This window comes from Perca fluviatilis, chromosome 20 (genome assembly GCF_010015445.1).
Source record: "Perca fluviatilis chromosome 20, GENO_Pfluv_1.0, whole genome shotgun sequence".
Classification (NCBI taxonomy): domain Eukaryota; kingdom Metazoa; phylum Chordata; class Actinopteri; order Perciformes; family Percidae; genus Perca; species Perca fluviatilis.
In genome coordinates, this window is record NC_053131.1 from 8,194,820 (window position 1) to 8,215,502 (window position 20,683).

Genomic DNA, 20,683 nt, shown 5'->3' on the forward strand with positions numbered 1-20,683 from the left:
TATGTAGCATAGCAAGCTGATTTAGAAAAAAAACATATATTACGGTAAACAGTTAATGTAATTGCTTTTAACTGATTATATTTGAAAGTATTACTATAGGAAATGTTGTAGTATTTCTATAGTATTGTTTTTAAATTAATAATATAGCACCACTAGAGGTAGCTCACGTACCACCAGTGGTACTTGTACCACAGTTTGAGAACCAGTACTGTAAAGTATTGGACAGTGACACACAGGAATGTACAGTGTAATGTGATTGTGCCGTCTTCAGCATTGCTCTATACGCTGACAGCCAGCTAAACTCTCTCCTAACATCAAGACTCTGAAGACAGTCGTTCCCACGTCCACAGGGTTAATGACGTTGCAAGGAAAGTGTGAAACTGTAACCTACAAAGACGGACTAATCAATTCTATGCTAGCTTTTAACATACAATATAGCCTAATGTTCCGAATGTAATTTCATCAATTCAAATATTTCCTTTCTACCGTTACACCATATAATTCAAGACATTTTTACATGTAAACAATATTACGTTCATTCATACGAGTGTGGCCTGTCCTATGACTTATAGTTGCAAAGCAACCATGCAACGTTAGTCACAGCCCCAACGCCAGCGATCACGGACATTTCTAATATAAACTTAATACAAAATAACACTGACATCAAACTAATGATCTATGAACCTATGTAATTATTTAAACACAGTCGATGAATACATACCAACGATGCTACTCTAGGCATAAATGTAGACCAAATGTAGCTGTAGTTGGCTTGCTACACTACAACCATGAATCACTAAACCATTAGTTTGTAGCGGTCGTTTACTTCGTAACTACGGCTCACATAGCGGTTACCAGCTGAGAGTCTTAAAGTGACAGCAACGTAAATAGAGAACTCATTAAGACTTGAGGCAAATTAACTTCTTACTTTTAACAGCTTATTTATAACAAAGCGGTGATAGTGCAGTATGCTGCTGGAAAAATGGACATGATGTGGTTTTCTCTATACTTTTTAAGGCTTTGCTTTTTCTCTTGTGAAGTGCAGTATACTTTTACCTTCTCAGGCCTCTAAAATGATTCAGATAAAACAGTCTGAGATGGAAAATCCCCGATTGGACATGCATCCTGTGACAAGGTGTCGCAAAAAGGACCGCACTTCAAATCTCACTATGCAAAATGCAAGAATGAAGAATGCAAAAATGAAAACATGTCGCAGAAGGTTCATCAGAGCATCGAAACATACGTGTTTCACTGAAATTAGCGCAGAGTCACTGTTACATTTTAAAATGTTATTGTTATACAATACAAATGGCAGCAAGAAAGATGTGTTGCAAGTTATGCAAGAAGTCCGTATTTTAAACTCTCAAAGTGTAAATAGATAATGAGGTCTACACTCTGACTTTACACTGCGGCAAATCTGACATTCAAGGCAAAGTTATGACTGACTCACTGCATCCGTTAACTTTTTCTTCTCTGTATTGACCACAGTTTTTCTTTTTTATTCAAAAAAAACAAACATTTGATATTTCAGTCACTTAAGTTTTCATAATTTAAAATACAGTAAGCTGCTGTAATATTGTAAGGCTGAAAACCTTTTACAAATTTGTAACTTGCAAAGTTTTGGCTTTAATCAGAAAGTACTGTAAAGTACTGTATTATGGGTTTACTTTTTTCCCCCACTACTTCCATACATTTGAAACCTATGGCATTTGTGGTTAAGTAATTGCAATGATATTACCGATAATGATTTTAGAATAAGGAGATATGCTTGCACACACCTGTTGCATTGAATCTGTATGTTTTGTAATAAGCGATGAACGCTGGGAAGACTGAGCACGTTACTTTTCGTATAAGGGCAGCATTTTGTGTTTTTAAAGGGAAGAATTTAGCAGGTCAGTTTGGCTCCTGGCATTAGGTGTTCTGCACAATCAAATTCTGCTGTGAAAACTGAGACAGAGCAATCGTTAAATCTTGTAAAAGGCTGTATTAATGGTCAGCAGGAAGTCAGTTTCTACGAAGAAAAAGGGGGAAGAAAAACAGTTGCAATAGCAGCATGTGGGCATTGCCACAATACATGAAAGTAACTGCTGAATTATATATATATATATATATATATATGATAGTTTGTATAACAACCATCACTGTGTGTTTTGTGCAGGACCATTCTGAGAGACAGCGGCTTCTTCCGTTACCTCCACACGGCGGTGATAGTGAGCGGGACCATGCTGGTGTTTGGAGGAAACACGCACAACGACACCTCCATGAGCCACGGCGCCAAGTGCTTCTCCTCGGACTTCCTGGCCTACAGCCTGGGTCAGACACACACACACACACACACACACACACACACACACACACACACACACACACACACACACACACACACACACACACACACACACACACACACACACAGACCTACAGCAGATCCTGCAGTCTGTTTTCTCTGCCTCACTCAGGGTTTTTCTGCTAAGCATGCATCGTCTTTTTTTCTTTTCCTCTGCACTGAGCTGCTTTACATTCATACAGTCGCGTGGACTCGCACCTGGGAGCTGCTCAGGACAACCACAGCGTTTTGTTGTCTGACACGGAGCGGCTCCACTGGAGCAAGAGAAGGTCAGATGTCGTCCGCTTGATGTACAGGCGGTAAATGACAGCCCCCTATTGTACATACAACTCAGAATAATGTGGTCTTAAATTTTCCAGCACCTAGTAGTTTCACTAATATCTCCAGGCAGAATGCCCTCGAATGGGACACGGCTTTCCTGGATAAAGGAAGTGAAGCGGTTGTGCCTGTTGAAAGTTACTTCTTTTTGTTTTGTTGTTATTTATATACTTAATAGTTATTTATGTGCATATTAATGCGGTGCTGTGCTGGAAAGGCTGGTAGTTGTCTGGAGAAAGTTGAATCTAAATCACTGGACCGGGGTTTCGAATGAAGACGTTTTGCTGTTCATCCCTAAATAGTTATTCTGCTCTGTGTACAGTTACAGTCTCTTTAATCAAAAGTCTGATGACATATCACCTGGGTAATGGAGAGGAACACACACACACACACACACACACACACACACACACACACACACACACACACACACCTACCTGATGTTTATTCTTGCGCTCTTCTCTGTGTACTGATCAGATGCCCTTAATCAAGATACTTAACCCTCAGTTTGTGCAACACAGCTGCACCACAGCAGAGAGTGGTACAGAGCCACTCCCCCATGTGTGTCTGTAAGCAGAAGAAGATAGAAAATACGTTGGTTTTTTTTGTCTTTCTTGCTTAAATATGACTATCAAAAGTTGATTGTTGTCCGCCGTGGTGTACCTTTTCTTTTTTTGCATTCTCATTATAATCCCATTTCAAGTTCTCCGATATGTCCTAATTGAAGTTGGCACAGTTTTGTCAGAAACCGTACTGGCATCCTCATTTTGTAAGCTGCCTGAGGCCCCCTTCCGCAGTGCTGTCAGATACTGCTCATTAAAGAAGGCTTTGGTCCGCGTGGATGGGAGGGAGAATTTCCCGCAGGCTGCGAAATGGCCGCAGGACATTCTGTTTTTCTGTGTCATTACGAAGATGATTGACGGACGGCGAAATTGCAATCTCAGAGGCCCGAGCACCCCCTCCCCTTCTTGTGCAACCAGCTTTTGTTCATGAGAATTGTATGTTGGGACTGAAACATCCCCAACAACAAACGTCCCTTTTTCAGCTCAACAGAGTAGTGTTAAAAACAGTTCAGTATTATTTATTTAACAATATGATAGTATTTATGATGTGTGTAAATATTTGCTAGTGTCTAGGCCCCTATACACAAACTTCAAATAGCGTAACAGGGTGTCCCATTTCCCATAGCAGCAGTCTATATCTCTATATCTATCTATCGTAATTGTGTGTGTGTGTGTGTGTGTGTGTGTGTGTATATATATATATATATATATTTTTATATTTATTTATTTATTTATTTATTTCATGATTTCCCCAGAGAGATTACATTTAAGTCGAACCTTAGAAATGAGTATTGTTGTTTTCCCTCCCTCATAGGGTTGGGTATCAAAAATGGATTACAACATTACACATTACAGCACCATTTTTTTATTATTTATGTTTCAGCTGCTACTACGTGAGTCCTGTCTCTGTGCGTAACGTCGAGTTTTTCCTGTGTCTCTACGACGTGCAACCTTTGTGTTGTCCTTGGGTCAAATTTTACCCGTTTTTTAAAGGGTTTTTTATATGTCAAATATGGGTTTCTTTCAACCAAATGGCCCAAAAATAACATGGATGCACGTTGTATGGTATGGAACCCATACAACATTCTTCGAAGGCAAAATTAATGATTACTTCCATTGATTTTTGGGTGTTTAAAATGTTTAAATGGTTTCAAAACAGTATCCTGACTTGGACATATACCAGTCTGTGATCCACTCAACATCCTCTGATCTTAATTCATAATGAATGCCTTTTTTAAAGAAAAAAATGAGGTATAATTTCATATAAATTAATTTTATTGACCATGAATAAAACGTTTTTGTTTTAAAAAAGCGCCGAAAAAAGTTCATTTTCTATTTTGACCCGAAATGGTCAACAAGTTCATGTCGACGGGAAGACAACACAAGGGTTAAACAGCCAATCACAAACATTATTAGATCTTGGTAGAAGCATGCTGCATGCTTATTGGCTCACTGACGCTGATGACATGTCCTCCTTAGGTATAGTAGTTGGGTATTGAATGACGAGGCATTTTTTTCAATACTCGATAATAAGAAGGCTATTCGGTCGGGGCCTTAAAAGTATTGATTTCGGTACCCACCCCTACTCCCTCAGCTCTTACAGTACTGGACATCTCTCTCTCGTCCCTGCCACTCACGATCCTCTGTAATTGAACGGAGGAGACACGTAGACTATTTCCCCCCCCCCCCCAGCAGCCAGCTGCAGGGTCGGTGTCAGTAGCAGCGGTCCTGTAATTGTCTGGTAATTACAGTTGAGATGAGCTGTGCGTCGAGGACTAATTGCCCATCCTTAACGAGCTGAACTCAATTAGAGCGTAGAATTTAAGGGCCGTCCGCTGTCCTGACATCCGTAGACGGTGTCATAATAAATCCCCACTCTTGAGGGGGCAATGCGCCACACCACCTGCAGTACCGGCGCACGCCGCCAGAGGGCAGTGTCTACCTGTGAATGTGCAGCTCTCTCGCAGATGTCCCTCTCTCCCCTCTGGGAGCCCCATGATGACTTGCACTGCATAGTACTGACTGAGGGTGATGTGCTGCAGCCACTGTCCTGTGTTCCAGCAGCTTTGACTCCCAGGCTTCCAATGCCAAGTCTCTTTTTTTTGTTTGTTTGTTTTGTTTGTACAGGTTCGTGACAGCTGTACACAGTCACATAGCGCTGCAGATTAATTTAAAGACCAAAGGAATTCATCACCTTATTCATTCATTTCTTCACCCAGCATGCGTTGACTTGATGATATGGACGTCAAGACATCTCGAGGTTGGGGTTAAAACTGGGCTAAACCTTGTTGTTTGGAACCGCATTTCATATTTCACTTGACCTAGTGTTAAAACATCTAAAAGCAGTGGTTTCCAAACTGGGGCTCAGGACCCCAAGATAAACATGAAGGGTCACAAGATGATTCATGGGATCAGTGGGAGAAGCATGTACTTCTGTATCATAAAATGATGTTCACTTTTTCTGACTTATCTCTTCTCTTTCCCCCTCTTTTCTTGTGACATACTGGAAACTGTATTAGAAATTTCAAAACAACCTGAGAAAAAAATAACCCTCTTCTACAATCCACGCATACATGTATGTCCACATCAAGGCCGTAAGCTTTGATAGGGGTCACAAGCCAAAACTGTTGGGAACCACGCAGACTGCAGGCAAAAGTGGCCCAAATCCGATTTTTTTTTTGGGGTCAAGTGACCAGGTCAGGCTTCTTCAGAGGTAGTGTGAACACTCAAATCTAGCCCAGATCTGATTTTTTTTCAAATCCGATTCAGGCCACTTCCATATGTGGTCCTGAATCCGACCCAGATCTGATTTTTTTTCAATCTGGCCGCAGTGTGAACAACCAAGGCGGATTTGATGCGACTTTTACCTCAATAACCCTCGCTACGCCCTCTCTCCCCGCGGGGAGGGGCGGGGCCCTCTGCTCCCGATGCAGCTGTCAACCTGGGCGGACTGTCCTCCGTGTGCCCCAACCACGTTGCGTCGCCAGGGCGGGGATCGGCTCAAGTAAAAAGGCGATGTCGGCAACCCACCCGACCCGTCTTGAAACACGTACCAAGGAGTCAGAGGGTCGCCCCGTGGCGCAATGAAAGTGAGGGCTGGCGCGCGCCGGCTGAGGTGGGATCCCGGGCACTCAGGGTCGGGCGGACCACCGGCCCGTCCCGCCCGCACCGTTGGGGAGGTGGAGTGTGAGCCCGTGCGAGGGCGAAGCCAGAGGAAACTTTGGTGGTGGCCCGTAGCGGTCCTGACGTGCAAATCGGTGGTCCGGTTACACAGACCTCTGTAGTGAATTTGCAGCCATAACCCCACAAAACACAAAAACAGCCAATTTGTCTCTCATTGTCTTCATTCTTCTCCTCCTCAGCACCTGCTCATTAATGTTATGGCTGCCATTACACAAACATTTTGAAATAAAAGTGAAAATGCTGACTTCCTTCACAACCTCCCTAACTTTAGTGTAACAGCGTGCTGCGTCTGATGTCATTGTTATTGTTCTTTTGCGCATGCGGGTCATTTCAACACCGCAAATAGTTCACACTGAAATCTGATATAGGCCACATTTTAAAAGGTAATGTGAACAGCCAAATAAAAAATCGGATCTGAGCAAAAAATCGGAATTAGGCATTAAGACTTGCGGTGTGATCGTAGCCTAAAGACCTTCAAAATCAGATCAGGCCTGCTTGTAAACTACAGTATACGTCTAGCTGTCCTTGCAAATCTGCAAATCACCAGATCAGGGCTCATAGTGCGCCTACTTATTCCTGTTCAGGTACATCTTTTTCCTGTTGGGCTCATCAGCCTTGAGAGGGACGCAAGATTGGCGTTCAACAGTATTTTATCAAATCTGAATCCAGTACCGAAATCTGTTTAACGAATCTGTATCCTTTCAAATCCCTTATCCAATCTCATTACGTTTTGCTTCTAACATTTGCAGGTAAGACGGTGAGGTAACGAGTAGCTAAAGATTTAGATCTGTTGTCACCTTTTGTTGGCTCATAAGCCACAAACACTAGAGATTCTTACGGCGGCCTAATCAATGTTCCGAACCTGTAGCTACAAGCTGAAAATGAGAGAGAGCAGCAGAGGAGATTAACCCTATTTTTCACAAGCTACTTGCTCTAAATACTGCAGGTCTTAATGCAGAGTTTAAGTCCAACAGCGTAAAATATTGACATGATAAGCATACAGGTTTGACTGGGACATTCTCCTAAGATTGATGTGATGCAATCAGGTGGATAACTTAAATGAAAACAAACTGAGAAATGATGTTTGAGGAGTACACAGACAAGAGCACCTTAACCAGACAACATAATTTTAGCGGTTTTGGAATTAACATTAAAGCTTCGGTGCGTAACTTTTTGATATTAATGAACGTCTGCTACGTTCAAGTCATTGCCAAATGAGTTGCTACAAAGCTAATTCAGACTAACCGCTCCACAAAAGTCTCTGTTTAGAAGTGTGGACGGGCCGACAGTTTTGTTGTCATTACTCAGAATTCCTCATGGGGGATAGCTGACATAATCTACCACCAAGTGACGTTTGTCATTTTAACTAGCAAAAGTGACATTATGTGAATATACATGCATTACGTACACTACATTATGTCTGTACATCGCTTGTTCCTAATACCAAAGGAGGAGGAGTAATAAAAGATATCAGGTCAGATCAGGTGGAGGGAACAAAAGAGAGAGAATACTGCACACAGACATGGCCGCGGGCTAGTCGTCTAAAATGCAAACCACATTAGTGCAATCAACTATCAAATAAAGGCATTAATGTCTCCCGTAAACTATCTTTAAACAAAAAAAAAAAGGTAGTAGTAATAGTGGCTGAATTCCCAGCCTTGGCAATTTCTGTGTCGTATTTAGTCCTAAAAAACATATTTTCTGAGTGTATTTCTGTTCACATGCCTGGCTGCATTTTTTTCTCGCCATGCTTGTTGCTCCTGTAGCCGTCAGGGCCTCAGCGTCTCGGTCAAGGACACTTTGCCACCTCATTGATTGACACGGGGATATGAGCTGTTGAAGGTCTCGCTAACCACCTGTGCTGAAGACGCGCGTGCTTTAAGGTGTGAGCGCAGGTCAACCGTTTGACCCCTCTGTGTCGTCTTTTTTCATTCCAGCGTGTGACGAGTGGACAGTGCTGCCTCGGCCGGACCTCTACCATGACGTCAATCGCTTCGGACACTCGGCAGTCTTCAGTGACAGGTAATCATTTACGCAGCACTCACTGTAACTAAACGCAGAGTGCTGCACAGAAAGGCTTTACGCATAATGTGTGGAAGGTATTTTTGGCTAAAAGGTCTTAATGAAATTATAACCAAAGTAAGATCAAAACTAAACAAAGGATCTTGCCATTAACATAACAATTGGGACATTAACACAAATGGTATTGTATTCCTCCCACAGAGTCCTACAGACTTGTAAAACCGTTGCCAAGGAGCACTGAAGATGTTGTGGAGGCTCAGTGTGGCGCGGCACCTAATGCTGTTTCTTTCCTTTTTATTTTGTACCACTCTTGGTTAAAATCGGCAGGAAATAAGTAGGGGAGAAGTCTGCCAGGTTACTGCAGTGCATAAAAACGTGTTCTAATATTTTCAACCCTAACCTGATTTCTCTCAGCACCCTTATTTCTCGAGTACTTGTAGCCAGGGGTGACTGGTTTTATTTCCACCGGGGCCAACTCACATTTAATTATGCACTCATGGTATTACAATAACAACATTACAAATGGAATGGGTTACACAAACCAACATGTTCAGTTGGTATCTGCATCTGATGTAAATATGAGCTGGGATGCAGTTTTTCTCTTTATGGGACTTTTCAGCTTTCCTAATGGGAAATCACAGTTTTCTCGGTTGCTTCCCTGTTGTTGTTTTTTTTTTGTTTTTTTAATTCATGATGAGAGGATAAAAAAAAACCTGCACATCCCTTGCCCCAAGCCTGGTGCTCGAAACATTACACAGCATTAAAATCCTTCTAACGTCAGCTACTTGATGTGTGGAAATTTTATTCATGGTCGCATATGTGTGCGCTTGGAATTTCCAGGTTGCTGATGTTCTCTGATTACATGAATGATTTTATAAAACTGAAAATATATATAATATCAGAATATTTTAAATTCCTGATTCTTATTTACTCCCAAAAGAAATGTGGGAACATGGTGCTTGTTTTCCAATATTCTAATTCAGAAAAAAATCCAAATGCTCAGCTGACAAGGAAAACAAATTAAACTCTGTGGCAGCATGGGGAAAAATGCAAACCCTTAAAGCCAGGCCAGCTGACAGAGACATATAGCTGAAAAAAAGCTTGTTACTGTGAAAAAGAATCCTTTGTGCGTTCATACATGACATTTCATTATTAGTCTGCGATATGAATAGATTGTGATGGGGATGGTGCCGCAACCAGAAGGGATGACTCATCGGTAAGTATTATCTGCACCGCCAGCAGAGCAAGACACAGCGATCCATATTAAATTATATGTTGTGGAGAAGGCATCAAATATTTACATGAATCACCAGCCCTGTTGAGTCAATCCTCACTGTTGACTCCTGTTCCTCAGGAGCAATTAAGAGTTTGTTCATGCATTCGTTCGTTGATCCAATTCAGATTCAACGCAATCACGGACAGACTCGAGAGCGGTAAGCTCTTTTTTTGGAACATTTTTGCTTTGAAAAGAAAACGTTTCGAAGCACTTTACGGTAAGGCACAGAAACAAAATGATGGGATACATAATAGATTGAGAAAAACAATGAAAAATGTAGTGCAGAAAAAAATCTGTCGCGATTACCAGCGTCTGCAAAAACGCACTCTAAAAAGTTCTTCTAAAATCAAAGTTCAATTTGACTGTTGAAGGGAAAGTAGTGGCGTTCACTTGCTACTTCATGAATAAGTCAAACAAATCACCTACTCTAACCCCCATTCTAGCCTCTTTGCATTGGCCCTTTGGTTGATTTTAGAATCGATTTTTTTTAAAGGTCCCATATAATGCTCATTTTCAGGTTCATACTAGTATTTCGGGTTTCTGCTAGAACATGTTTACATGCTTTAATATAAAAAAAATACATTATTTTTATTTTCATTTTATTTGACGGTCTTTCTAAAACACTCTGTTTTAGCGTCCGTCTCTACGAGCCCCCCTCCTGAAAATAAAGCCAGTCTGCTCTGATTGGTCAGTGTTTCTGGGTCTTCCTCATCTGGGGCCCCTTTCAGGAAGGAGGTTTAACAAACTCTGGGTCTAACCCTGATGTCTGAGTTGATTTACCCTGAGATGGGAACCTCTGGGTTTTCGGTTCCAGAACAGCTGATCTAAGTTGGTTCAATCAACTCAAGAGTAGGTTCATTCAGAGTTAAGCGCGTGCACCGCCACAATAAAAAGGCAGCATGAATGGAGCCATGATACTATGGTTCACCATGGTAACAACCACAAACATACTGGTCGGCGGAAATACTCATGCGCACATACAGCAAGTTTGAACATGTATTTCGTTTAAAAAGCAACACAGCGGCTGCTGCAAAAGAGAGAGAATTTGCGTGGAGGAAAATTGGCGCTAGAGTAAATTTGTGAGTTCTAATAGTGTGTTAATATCATATTTAATCATAAGTATAATATTACTGGTGAAATGGTTTTGAACCTATAATCTACTTCATTTACGGTAGGTGCAGTCCTGCGGGCGAAAAAATCCTAGGCCTACTAATCCCATTCTGAGGCTGCAGCACCATCATTAACAGAATTATAATTCATAATCTTATTTCAAAGGGTTTACATCATTCACCTGCAATACTGTGGAACTCCTTTTTAAATGGCTCTTAGTGGTCCAGGAACACTACAAAAAGTTTAAAACACGTTTCAGAGCGAGTCACATTTTTCTGACAGCTCTGCATACAGTGGCTTTACTACAATGCTCCGCATCACCAGTTTTGTAAAGAAAACTACAGTTTGCAAAAAAAAACGCAATGCGACACTAAGAACGTACTGGGATGTAGAGCATGTCCACGATGGGTGACGTTACTAATATGAGGATGGATAAGTTTATATAGCCTAAGCCTACATATCTGTTGGACTGTGATGAAAAACGATACCGCTCAAATAGGTAGGCTAGTATCTGGAAATGAAAATGCATCTATAGTCGGGGCCTCAATATCATCTCCCGACGTGTGTTTAACTCCCTGCAGTAATAGAGCTTCTTCATCAACGGGATCGTCTGTTTTTTTTTTTTTATTCTGCCTAAGATGGTTAATAAACCAACCTTGTTTTTTTTTTATTTATGCAGATAACAAACTGCGCTAAAATGCGCCTGATACAGACATGAATGAATGAATGAATGAATGAGGAAATGAGAGAGTGCTGTGTCAGAGGGAGGAGACTGAGAGAAGAAAACCTGCTCCCGACCAGGTTAGGTTTACAGGCTCCGTTACCATAGTAACGGACTCTGAGGTTAAGTTCCCTCTCTTTCTGAAACGGGCTGGAGTTCCCCCCTCTCTCTCAGGTTTAAAACCCCACAGTTTCCCTCATCTCAGGGTTAACAAACTGAGACTTTCGCAGTATCTGCGTCGTCATTGCAGCCGGGGAATGACCGTAATGGCACACCCGCTCAAACCCACACTTAAGCTCAGATCCTGCAATCCCCCGGTCTAGACTTGGAACTAAAGGGAAGAGAAGTGCTTTTGCTGTCAGGGCTCCCCAAACTCTGGAACAGTCTTGCCTCATCAGTGACTTCCTTTAAATCTCTACAAAAAAAAAAATATTTTTTTAAACATGCATTTCTGCATGAAGTGTTCTTTTTGTGCCTTGTCACTTTTAACTTTTCTAGCTTTAATGCATCCTGTCATTGTCTCAGTCATTCTTTGCCTCCCTGCAATAACTTTGATCTTTTACATGAGGAAAAATAGGAAGCGGCTTACTTACTGTATTTTGTTCCCATTCAGAACTCCGACATTCTCCTCCTCCTGATCCGTGCGCTCAGCAGGACGTCCAGAGCGAACGGTTTGAAGTGTGCCCTCCATAATCCGAGGGCACTTTTGATCAGACTGGTGCAAATTACCCATCCACCCTGCCAAGCCGCTGCCTGCAAGCACACACACTCAGAGTCGCACACTAATCCTCTGAACAGAGGCCAGTGATGTTCAGAAATGCCCTGAACCCCACATCCAAACACACAGTGGCAAACACACACACACACACACAGCAGGGGGGGTCTTTCAGGTCCATCTACACAGGAAGAGAGGGCTTGTTGGGGATTTAGCCGACTTGTGAGGCAGGTTGAAGCCCAGAGAAGAGGAAGAGCACTTGGACTAAGCTTCTCTGGCGCTCGCTGTGCACAAAAGGTAGAAACTGAAGATTGCGGGGCAGAAAGCTGCTGGTCTTACTTCCTGAATCCCTTACGTCTTCTGACCCCCTTCCCCTGTAGTAGGCCTGGGTGTCCTCCATGATTTTCCCGAATCGATTTGATTCCGAGGTCCCGAATGGATTTTTATTCCCGATTTTTATTTCTTTTTGGATTCGATATCAGTTAGGTTAGGAACATTTCAGTTACAATACCAATTATTTTGGATATGAAAGAGATTTTACAATTGTTTAAGGTTCTCTCTAACCTGCTGCATTCTTTATTATTATATTTTTTTTGATTTTTTTGGGGGGCTTTTCCGCCTTTATTTGATAGGACAGCTAGGTGAGAAAGTGGAGAGAGAGAGGGGAAGACATGCAGGATATCGTCACCGGTCGGATTTGAACCCTGGACCTCTGCGTCGAGGCATAAACCTCCTCAGCATATGTGCGCCTGCTCTACCAACTGAGCCAACCTGGCCACAAACCTGCTGCATTCTTAAAAGTATCAATGTTTACATTAAGAACTGACCCAAAAGCTGTTACATTAACAGACTTTTTTATTTAACAAGAACACACAATAAAGTGCAGCTCTACAGACTATACGGTCAGTGAGTATTGAGTGACATTTCATTCAGATATCTTAAGGTGAGGGACCCCTTTTGCCAGTTTTTCCCTCGCCAAAATGTAGCCTAACCTTGGAGTGTTATTTAACCCCCTTTCCGACAAGCTAGCATGACATAGTTGGTACCGATGGATTCCTTAGGGCTTCTAGTTTCATGTGATAAAGATCGATTCTTGGATTGTATGAATCGATTTTGGATCAAAATCAGTTTAAATCTGAAAAAAAAAATATATATATATATATTTATTTATTTTTTAACCCAGCCCTACCCTGTAGCCCTCTAACCTCTTTCCTCTTTTGTCTGACAGTGTGATGTACGTGTTCGGTGGCTTCAACAGCCTGCTGCTCAGTGACGTCCTCATGTACACCTCGCCCAGCTGCGCAGCCTTCTCCAGCCCGGCGTCCTGCAGCCAGGCCTGGCCAGGGATCCACTGCATCTGGAACAGCACCCAGGGGACCTGCCTGCCCTGGGAGAGCAACGCCATCGGAATGGAACCGCAGCCGCTACCGGCCTCCTGCAACACGCGATCATGTAGGTGACGCCTGCCATCGCTGTGAAAATTCTGCATTGGTGCACGTCTGCCATGTGAAACTAATCCAAGCTTATTTTAGTTCCTTTGCTGTTTTCTTATTGAGCGTCTGCAGAACTCATCTGCGTTTACAACACTGGTATCCGATGGCATGCAGAAACTGGCAGAAAAAAAGGCTCGTTTGTCACAAACTGCCAACGCACGTCTTGCACATCAGAGTTAAAATAGCAAAAGAAAATGTCTCACCCGGGGTGTGTGTGTGTGTGGTTTTAAAACGTAGAAAACATGGCAGTCATGCATCTTTAGAAACTGTCCTGCTCTCATTGTCAATGATGTCATCTCTGTATGTCTGATTATGTGCTGAAACCGGATCCACTGATTAGTTGATGGACAGAAAATGATCAACAGCAATTTTGATAATCGTCTACATCATTTATCAAGCCAGGATGTCAAGTGTTCAGCAGCTGCATAGGAGGAGCTGCTTTTCTCTTTAAATTTAATGTATTTTTGAACTGCTAGTCAGACAAAGAAGATGTCTACATGGGCTCTATAATGGCCATTTCTCAAGATTTTCTGACATTTTAAATTAATTTAGTAGTTGTTAGTTGAGCCCTTAAAATGTAATAATTAGGGCTGGGCGATACGGAGAAAATCAAATACCACAATATTTTTTTACCAAATACCTCTATCGATATTGTGACGAAGATAATAATAATTATATCATATTTACACAATGAGATTTTAGATAATCATCAGTAATGTGGCTATAATGACTAAGTGGGTAAAGGCAAATAAAAGAACTAAGAGAACAGTCTGCTAAGTTCAGACAATGACATCACTTTACTGTAGTGAAGCCTTTAAAACCAGGAAAAGACACCACTTATGCCATATTACGGTATCTAAATCCAAGACAATGTCACGTCTCATGTCACGATATCGATATAATAATGATATATTAGAATAGAATAATTATTAGCTTCGGCCTTTGGCTCATTGCCTGAGTTAATGGGGGAGTGTGCATGTGTGTGTTCATCTTTGATGTGTCCCATAAACACATTTCACTACATGTAAGGTGTGTGTGTGTGTGTGTGTGTGTGTGTGTGTGTGTGTGTGTGTGTGTGTGTGTGTGTGTGTGTGTGTGTGTGTGTGTGTGTGTGTGTGTGTGTGTGTGTGTGTGTGTGTGTGTGTGTGTGTGTGTGTGTGTGTGTGTGTGTGTGTGTGTGTGAGAGAGAGAGAGAGAGAGATGAAGATGTAATCTTCAGGGACAGCTCAGCTAGCTCTCTCCGCTGAGAATTCTTTTCTATTTGCTGTTGCCATTTGTCACAAAAAAGCCCCTCCGTTTTCCCCACGCGGCCGGTCCCATTTCCCGGTGTCTACAGAAGAGCAGACAGATGGAAACTGCGCCTCGGAATATATCTTTCAGCCACATTTAATACCAGAGAGGCCTTCCTCCTCTGCTGCTGTCTGGCAGTCACCCTGCCCCAGTTTCCCCAAAAGAAACCTCATGTCCAGCAAGTGTTGATTTCCAGCAAGTGTTGACGGCAGAATCTGAATTACTTAAACAGCAGTATATGGAAAAAAACTAAATCAATTCCCTGTGCTTCCATTTTAGGCCTGTGGCTCAAATTCCCAATGAGATATTACAATAGTTGAGTAGATAACCATTAAAGGTGCTGTAGGTAGGATTGTGAAGATCCAGGACTTAGCCAATGAATTTGAACATCAACAACTTCTCAGTTCCTCCCCCCTTTCTGCTAAAGCCCAAACTGTCTCCTAAGCCCCTCCCCCCACAAGGAAGAATTAATGCGTGTGCATGAGCAGTGATTGACACGCAGTTAGACACCCTCCCCCTGGCCCTGATTGGTGCATCTGAACAGGGAGCAGTGGATTTTTGCAAATCCCACTACAGGCTGTAGGTGGTGCCAGAGGAGCCTGTTGACCTGCTTCATGTAGTTCTACTGGAACATAGGGTCAGTTTCAGCAAATATGACAGACAGTTAGTTAGTTTTATAAGTCTTACCTACTGCATCTTTAAATTGTGAGAAGTGTGAAGTCTGGCAGTGGTGGAAAGTAACCAGAGGTGGGTAGAGTAGCCAAAAATTTTACTCAAGTAAAAGTACTGTTACTTCAGAATAATATGACTCAAGTAAAAGTAACAAGTAGTCATCAAAATAATTACTTGAGTAAGAGTAAAAAAGTACTTGGTGAAAAAACTACTCAAGTACTGAGTAACTGTTGAGTAACGTCTGATTTATTTTTTAACACAAGCATTCAATCAGACGGACAAAAATACAAAATAATCATCTTTAGGCAAATTATAGTTCATCCAATCAATAAAATAAATTAAAATTAATTAATTACAAAATAGCTTAAATTAAAATAATTCAGGTAAATTCAAGTACTTAAAAAAAATAAAATCAATAAAATAATAATACATAAAAAATAAATAAGCACAAGTAACCCAAATTTTCAAACCTTTATACTTTTTTACCAGGCTCTGCAGGCAGAACTAGAACAAGGTAACGGAGCTTCTTTTTGGTACTTGTACTAAGGTAAACATGCTTTCATTATGAGGCCAGATGCCTGTACTATGAAGCAAGATTTGGCGTTAACGAGCTAACTTCAGTTTCAACCCAGGGTTTTCTGTATCGCGAAGGTGCATCACTTGATACCGGGTTCAATCGTAGTGGTAACTCAGGCTGAACACCTAACCCGCTCGGGAGCAGGTTATGTTGGAGATTAGAGATCAACCGGTGTAAAAGCACCGCCTACCGACCAATCACTCGATTGATAACGGCGTCACCGTTCTTATAGAAGATCAGGCGGAGCTCGGTGCGCAGAGAGAGAGAGGGTGAGAGGGTGAGAGAGGGGTGCGCTCATACAAAAACATTTAGAGACCGAGAACCCCGTTAACATTCCCTGATGGGTATATTTATGAAATTTATAGATTTTAATGGGAGGGAATTGCATATCGGCTATTTCTTGGCTTCTTGAGCCGTGCGTTGCCACTGCGCACAGCGGTTTGAATTATGTTTTTATATATTTTTTATATATATTCTTTTTATTAAACATTTTGGTTATTTCAAACAAACATATTAAAACAAAAGCAGAAACACAGCACAGAAAATAATATTAATAACCATATCTATGGGCATGTGGACAATATACATACAGCATCTCATCGTATGGTTGTACCTACATTTTATCCAGTTTGTGTTTATGGCCTTTTAATCTTCAGACACTTTTTTTAAATGGGTGCGATTTACCATTGAGACAATACCTCAACCTTTCTAGAGTTACAACAGAGATTTCCACATCTGAATAGCGGGGGCGTCGCTACCAACCCATTTGACCATTATAGCCTTTCGAGCCAGCATTAGGAGAAACTGAACAGTCTCTTTGTGAGCTCTCAAAGGGTCAGGTATAAACCCCAGTAGGCACATGAGTGGGCTGAGTGGGGCTGTCTGTCCTATCACCAAACTGATTTCACTGCATACTGCCTGCCAGAATACCTTGATGACTTTGCACTCCCAAACACAGTGATATCTAGTGCCCTTAGCTGAGTTACATTTAGGACAGTTTGGAGATATATAAGGTGATATGTAAACATTATGTAGAATATTGAACTGCATTTCTTTGTATCTATTACAGATTGATATTCTAGAAGACAGTCTTACTACTTCCTCCCACGATTCAGAGTCAATTGACATTTTAAGCAGCATTTTCCAAGTTGTTCGTAAGTGTTTCAGTTTGTCTACCGTTAGTTTGTAACTCAGAGTAGAATCTAGACACGCAACGTCCACGTTTCCGACAGTCCAGTAGAGTTTTTTTCAAGCAGGTGCTTTTATATATTTTTTATTTGCTCTCACGATCGCTTCCACTGCCAGGGTTGCAACTGCAAATAGGCTGAAGCAACGACCGTTTATGGAAAGGACAAGTGTAATTATGGTCAGGTCTTGTGCCTGACTGATGAGGGAAGTGATAAGTGTTGTGATTTACGCATCTACAGCGTCGCCTATTTTTTTTTTGCCAGCTGTCCTGCTGTTTTAGGAAGCAGCATGTACCTAAAAAATGTATGTATTGCGTTTTGCCTGTAAAACCGTGTCTGTGTTTTTCATATTTATGTAGAATTATAGTTTGCTCTTCTTATGTAAAATATGTGGCTATTGGTCATGTTGTGCAAACACCGCCTCTTTTATGTGAACACGCGCCACTGGATCGGGAAACCCTGGGTTGATTGAACTAGTTGTTAACCAGCGTCGTGACACAGCTTATGTGGGGACCACGGTTGTTGGGTTAGGAGAAGCTGGGTAACTGAAAGAAATCCAGGGCATGGTGATCTGGATTGGTAGTATAGGCGGTTGATTCTGACATTTTTGTTTTGCTACGACTGTAAAGCTGAGCCGTCCCGCCCATAGACAGTATATAAGAAGGTCCCGCCGCTGAGATTGAGTATGGTCACGTGACGAGACTGCACAACTACATTTGATTGGTGAAACACAGTCACGTGGTAGAGCCTTTAGTGGAAGTCTCTCTCTCTGTCAAAATAAAACGTTAAAATGAGGCGGACGCGGGGGGATAAAAACAATGATGCATAGAATACCAAAGAGGTAAAAAGAAAAGTAACAAGCTCATTGTAGCCTAATGTAGCGGAGTAAGAGTACAGTTTCTTCTTCACAAATCTACTCAAGTAAAAGTAAAAAGTATAGTGATTTAAAGCTACTCCTAGAAGTATCATTTTTTTCAAAAACGTACTCAAGTAAATGTAACGGAGTAAATGTAACTCGTTACTACCCACCTCTGAAAGTAACTAAACATTTACTCAAGTCCTGTATGTAAGTAGAAATTTCAGGTACTTTGTATTTTATTTGAATAGGGACCTTTTAATGCTACTTTGTACATTTATTTGACAGATGTAGTTAATAGTTACTTTACAGATTCTACAGAAGGTTTTTGCATCCAAAACATATGATCTTATCAAATATTGTACATTATTACAGATTAAACGACCTAATCGTATATAAAATCGTTAAAATTAGCTCCACCTTGACCAACTGCTATAGTAAAATGCTACTTACACACTAATGCATTAGTAATAAAGTCAAAACGTGATATTTATTAATATAACCCTCACATGCTCTACATTTCTGCATCGAGTGATTTTACTTTGCAACCTAGGGTCTTTTTGTGAATGTACCCGAGTCAAACTTTTGTTTAAAAGCATGGCGTCGCCATTAACGCCACAGTTTCAAGGTCCCCTTTTTATCACGCTCCATATACATTCATATATATATATATATATATATATATATATTATATCAATTATTTTAAACAAGAATAAGGAGTAGGTAAATTTTTTATTTTTGTATTTGAATACTGTACTCAAAGTCTTATAGTGGGTCCCCCCTTGCTGTCGCATGCCCCTCAGATGGCCAACACCTGTAATTTGGCCTTTTTCCCCTTTGGCCTCGGCTAAACCAGCTTGCCACACTCCCTAGCATCAAAATTCTCCAAGCTGGGCCCCTCCACACTGATTCTTATCAGATCTTCCGCTAGTCCAGGACTAAGAATCATATCTCTGTATTTTTCAGCTGAATGGCGATACACAATATATATCTCTATCTCTAATATGTATTTTTTACAAAGTGGGCTAAATGTTCAGTTTTAAGTCAAAGCCACTTTTCACAAGCTCTTTTATTAAAACAGATGTGATTAAAATAAAATGCAAAGACAGGGTTTCCTTCCCAATTTGAAAATATACAGCTGCAACACACGTAAATTATCTGAAATAAATAGCCTGGAATATATTTAAAAAAATATATCTCTGAGAAAGCTCCTTCACTTGTTTTCAACATTAATAACAGACCCTGATAGCCCAGTAGCTCATATAGGGTAAGAGGGAGAGTGCGATGGACTGAAGCATGCTACTCACAGAGTGACAGCTGACTCATTATGAATGGGTCCCGCATGGGTCGAATGCGCTTTGGCGGGTCAGCGGCGTTACACACATCTTGTGTATGAAATGTCTGTATCATCACTATGCTGCGTTTTTATGAACTATATTCTGGCCACCGGTCACATCTCTCGCCCAGGTCCAACAGGCTCCGTCTGCACACGCTATTACTCAAAAAACTGAAGTTAATGTACCGTTCCATTCAATAACTTCAAATGTGTTTTTCGCCGTGGCGGCCGCAATAACAGAGAGTTACCAGCGGAAACACTGGTACCAATACAGGTTTCCCTCTCATACTTAACAATATACAGCTGTGTTAATAACAATTAAAACTGTAGACAAATGTCAGCAGTGTGGACCGGCGGCGCTACGTCTCTCCATGTTGCAGGGGAGCCCTGTGTGAGTGAATGGGGGGGGGGGCTGCGCGGAGGAGAGATCCAAACACAGGCACGGCTTTACAGAAGGAATGGGTCACGTAACGCAACATTAAACCATATCGATATAAACGACATCGCTTCGTTTGTGGAGAGGCAGCGGATGCGAGGACGTTAGGTGCACCTGTGCGACCTAATCTTAGTCGCACCCTTACAAATTGGTCGCACTCTAGAGCCCTGTACCGTATTCTCGTTTTGGGTCAAATGGCCTTTTGAGTGGGAGTCCTAGGGGCACTACTATGATAGCATCAAAATCACTATTTTTAAAACCCTAAGAAGGCTCGACACAACATAAACTTTGTTCCAAGTATCACCAGGGGCTCTACACGTGAACTCCAGCATTGAGAACACTGTTTGTGTACACAGAGTTTACTCAAAAGAGAGGTTTTGAACAACTCCCTTTGGCAGTTGTTTTTTCCGCTCGCAGTCATCTCGCCAGTCAAAAAGAGTCGATCTCCTAATGCGAATGAATGGACTCCATAGGAGGAAATGTCATTCTTATATGAGGCCCCTTTTTCAACTACAAGGTCAATAGCGTTTTTCTCTAACGACAAAACAACGAATTATCCGTGCATTTATATGGAATTTTAT

At 41.5% G+C, this 20,683-nt stretch overlaps 1 protein-coding gene across 1 annotated transcript in view; it reads left to right on the forward strand.

The window, feature by feature from the left end:
- The window catches only part of atrn (attractin), a 179,053-nt gene that overhangs the window by 38,880 nt on the left and 119,490 nt on the right, over positions 1-20,683 (forward strand). The window contains exons 10-12 of the mRNA XM_039785823.1: positions 2,159-2,313; positions 8,349-8,433; positions 13,484-13,707. Of these exons, the coding sequence (XP_039641757.1) occupies positions 2,159-2,313; positions 8,349-8,433; positions 13,484-13,707 (464 nt within the window). The remainder of the gene's footprint in view (positions 1-2,158; positions 2,314-8,348; positions 8,434-13,483; positions 13,708-20,683) is intronic.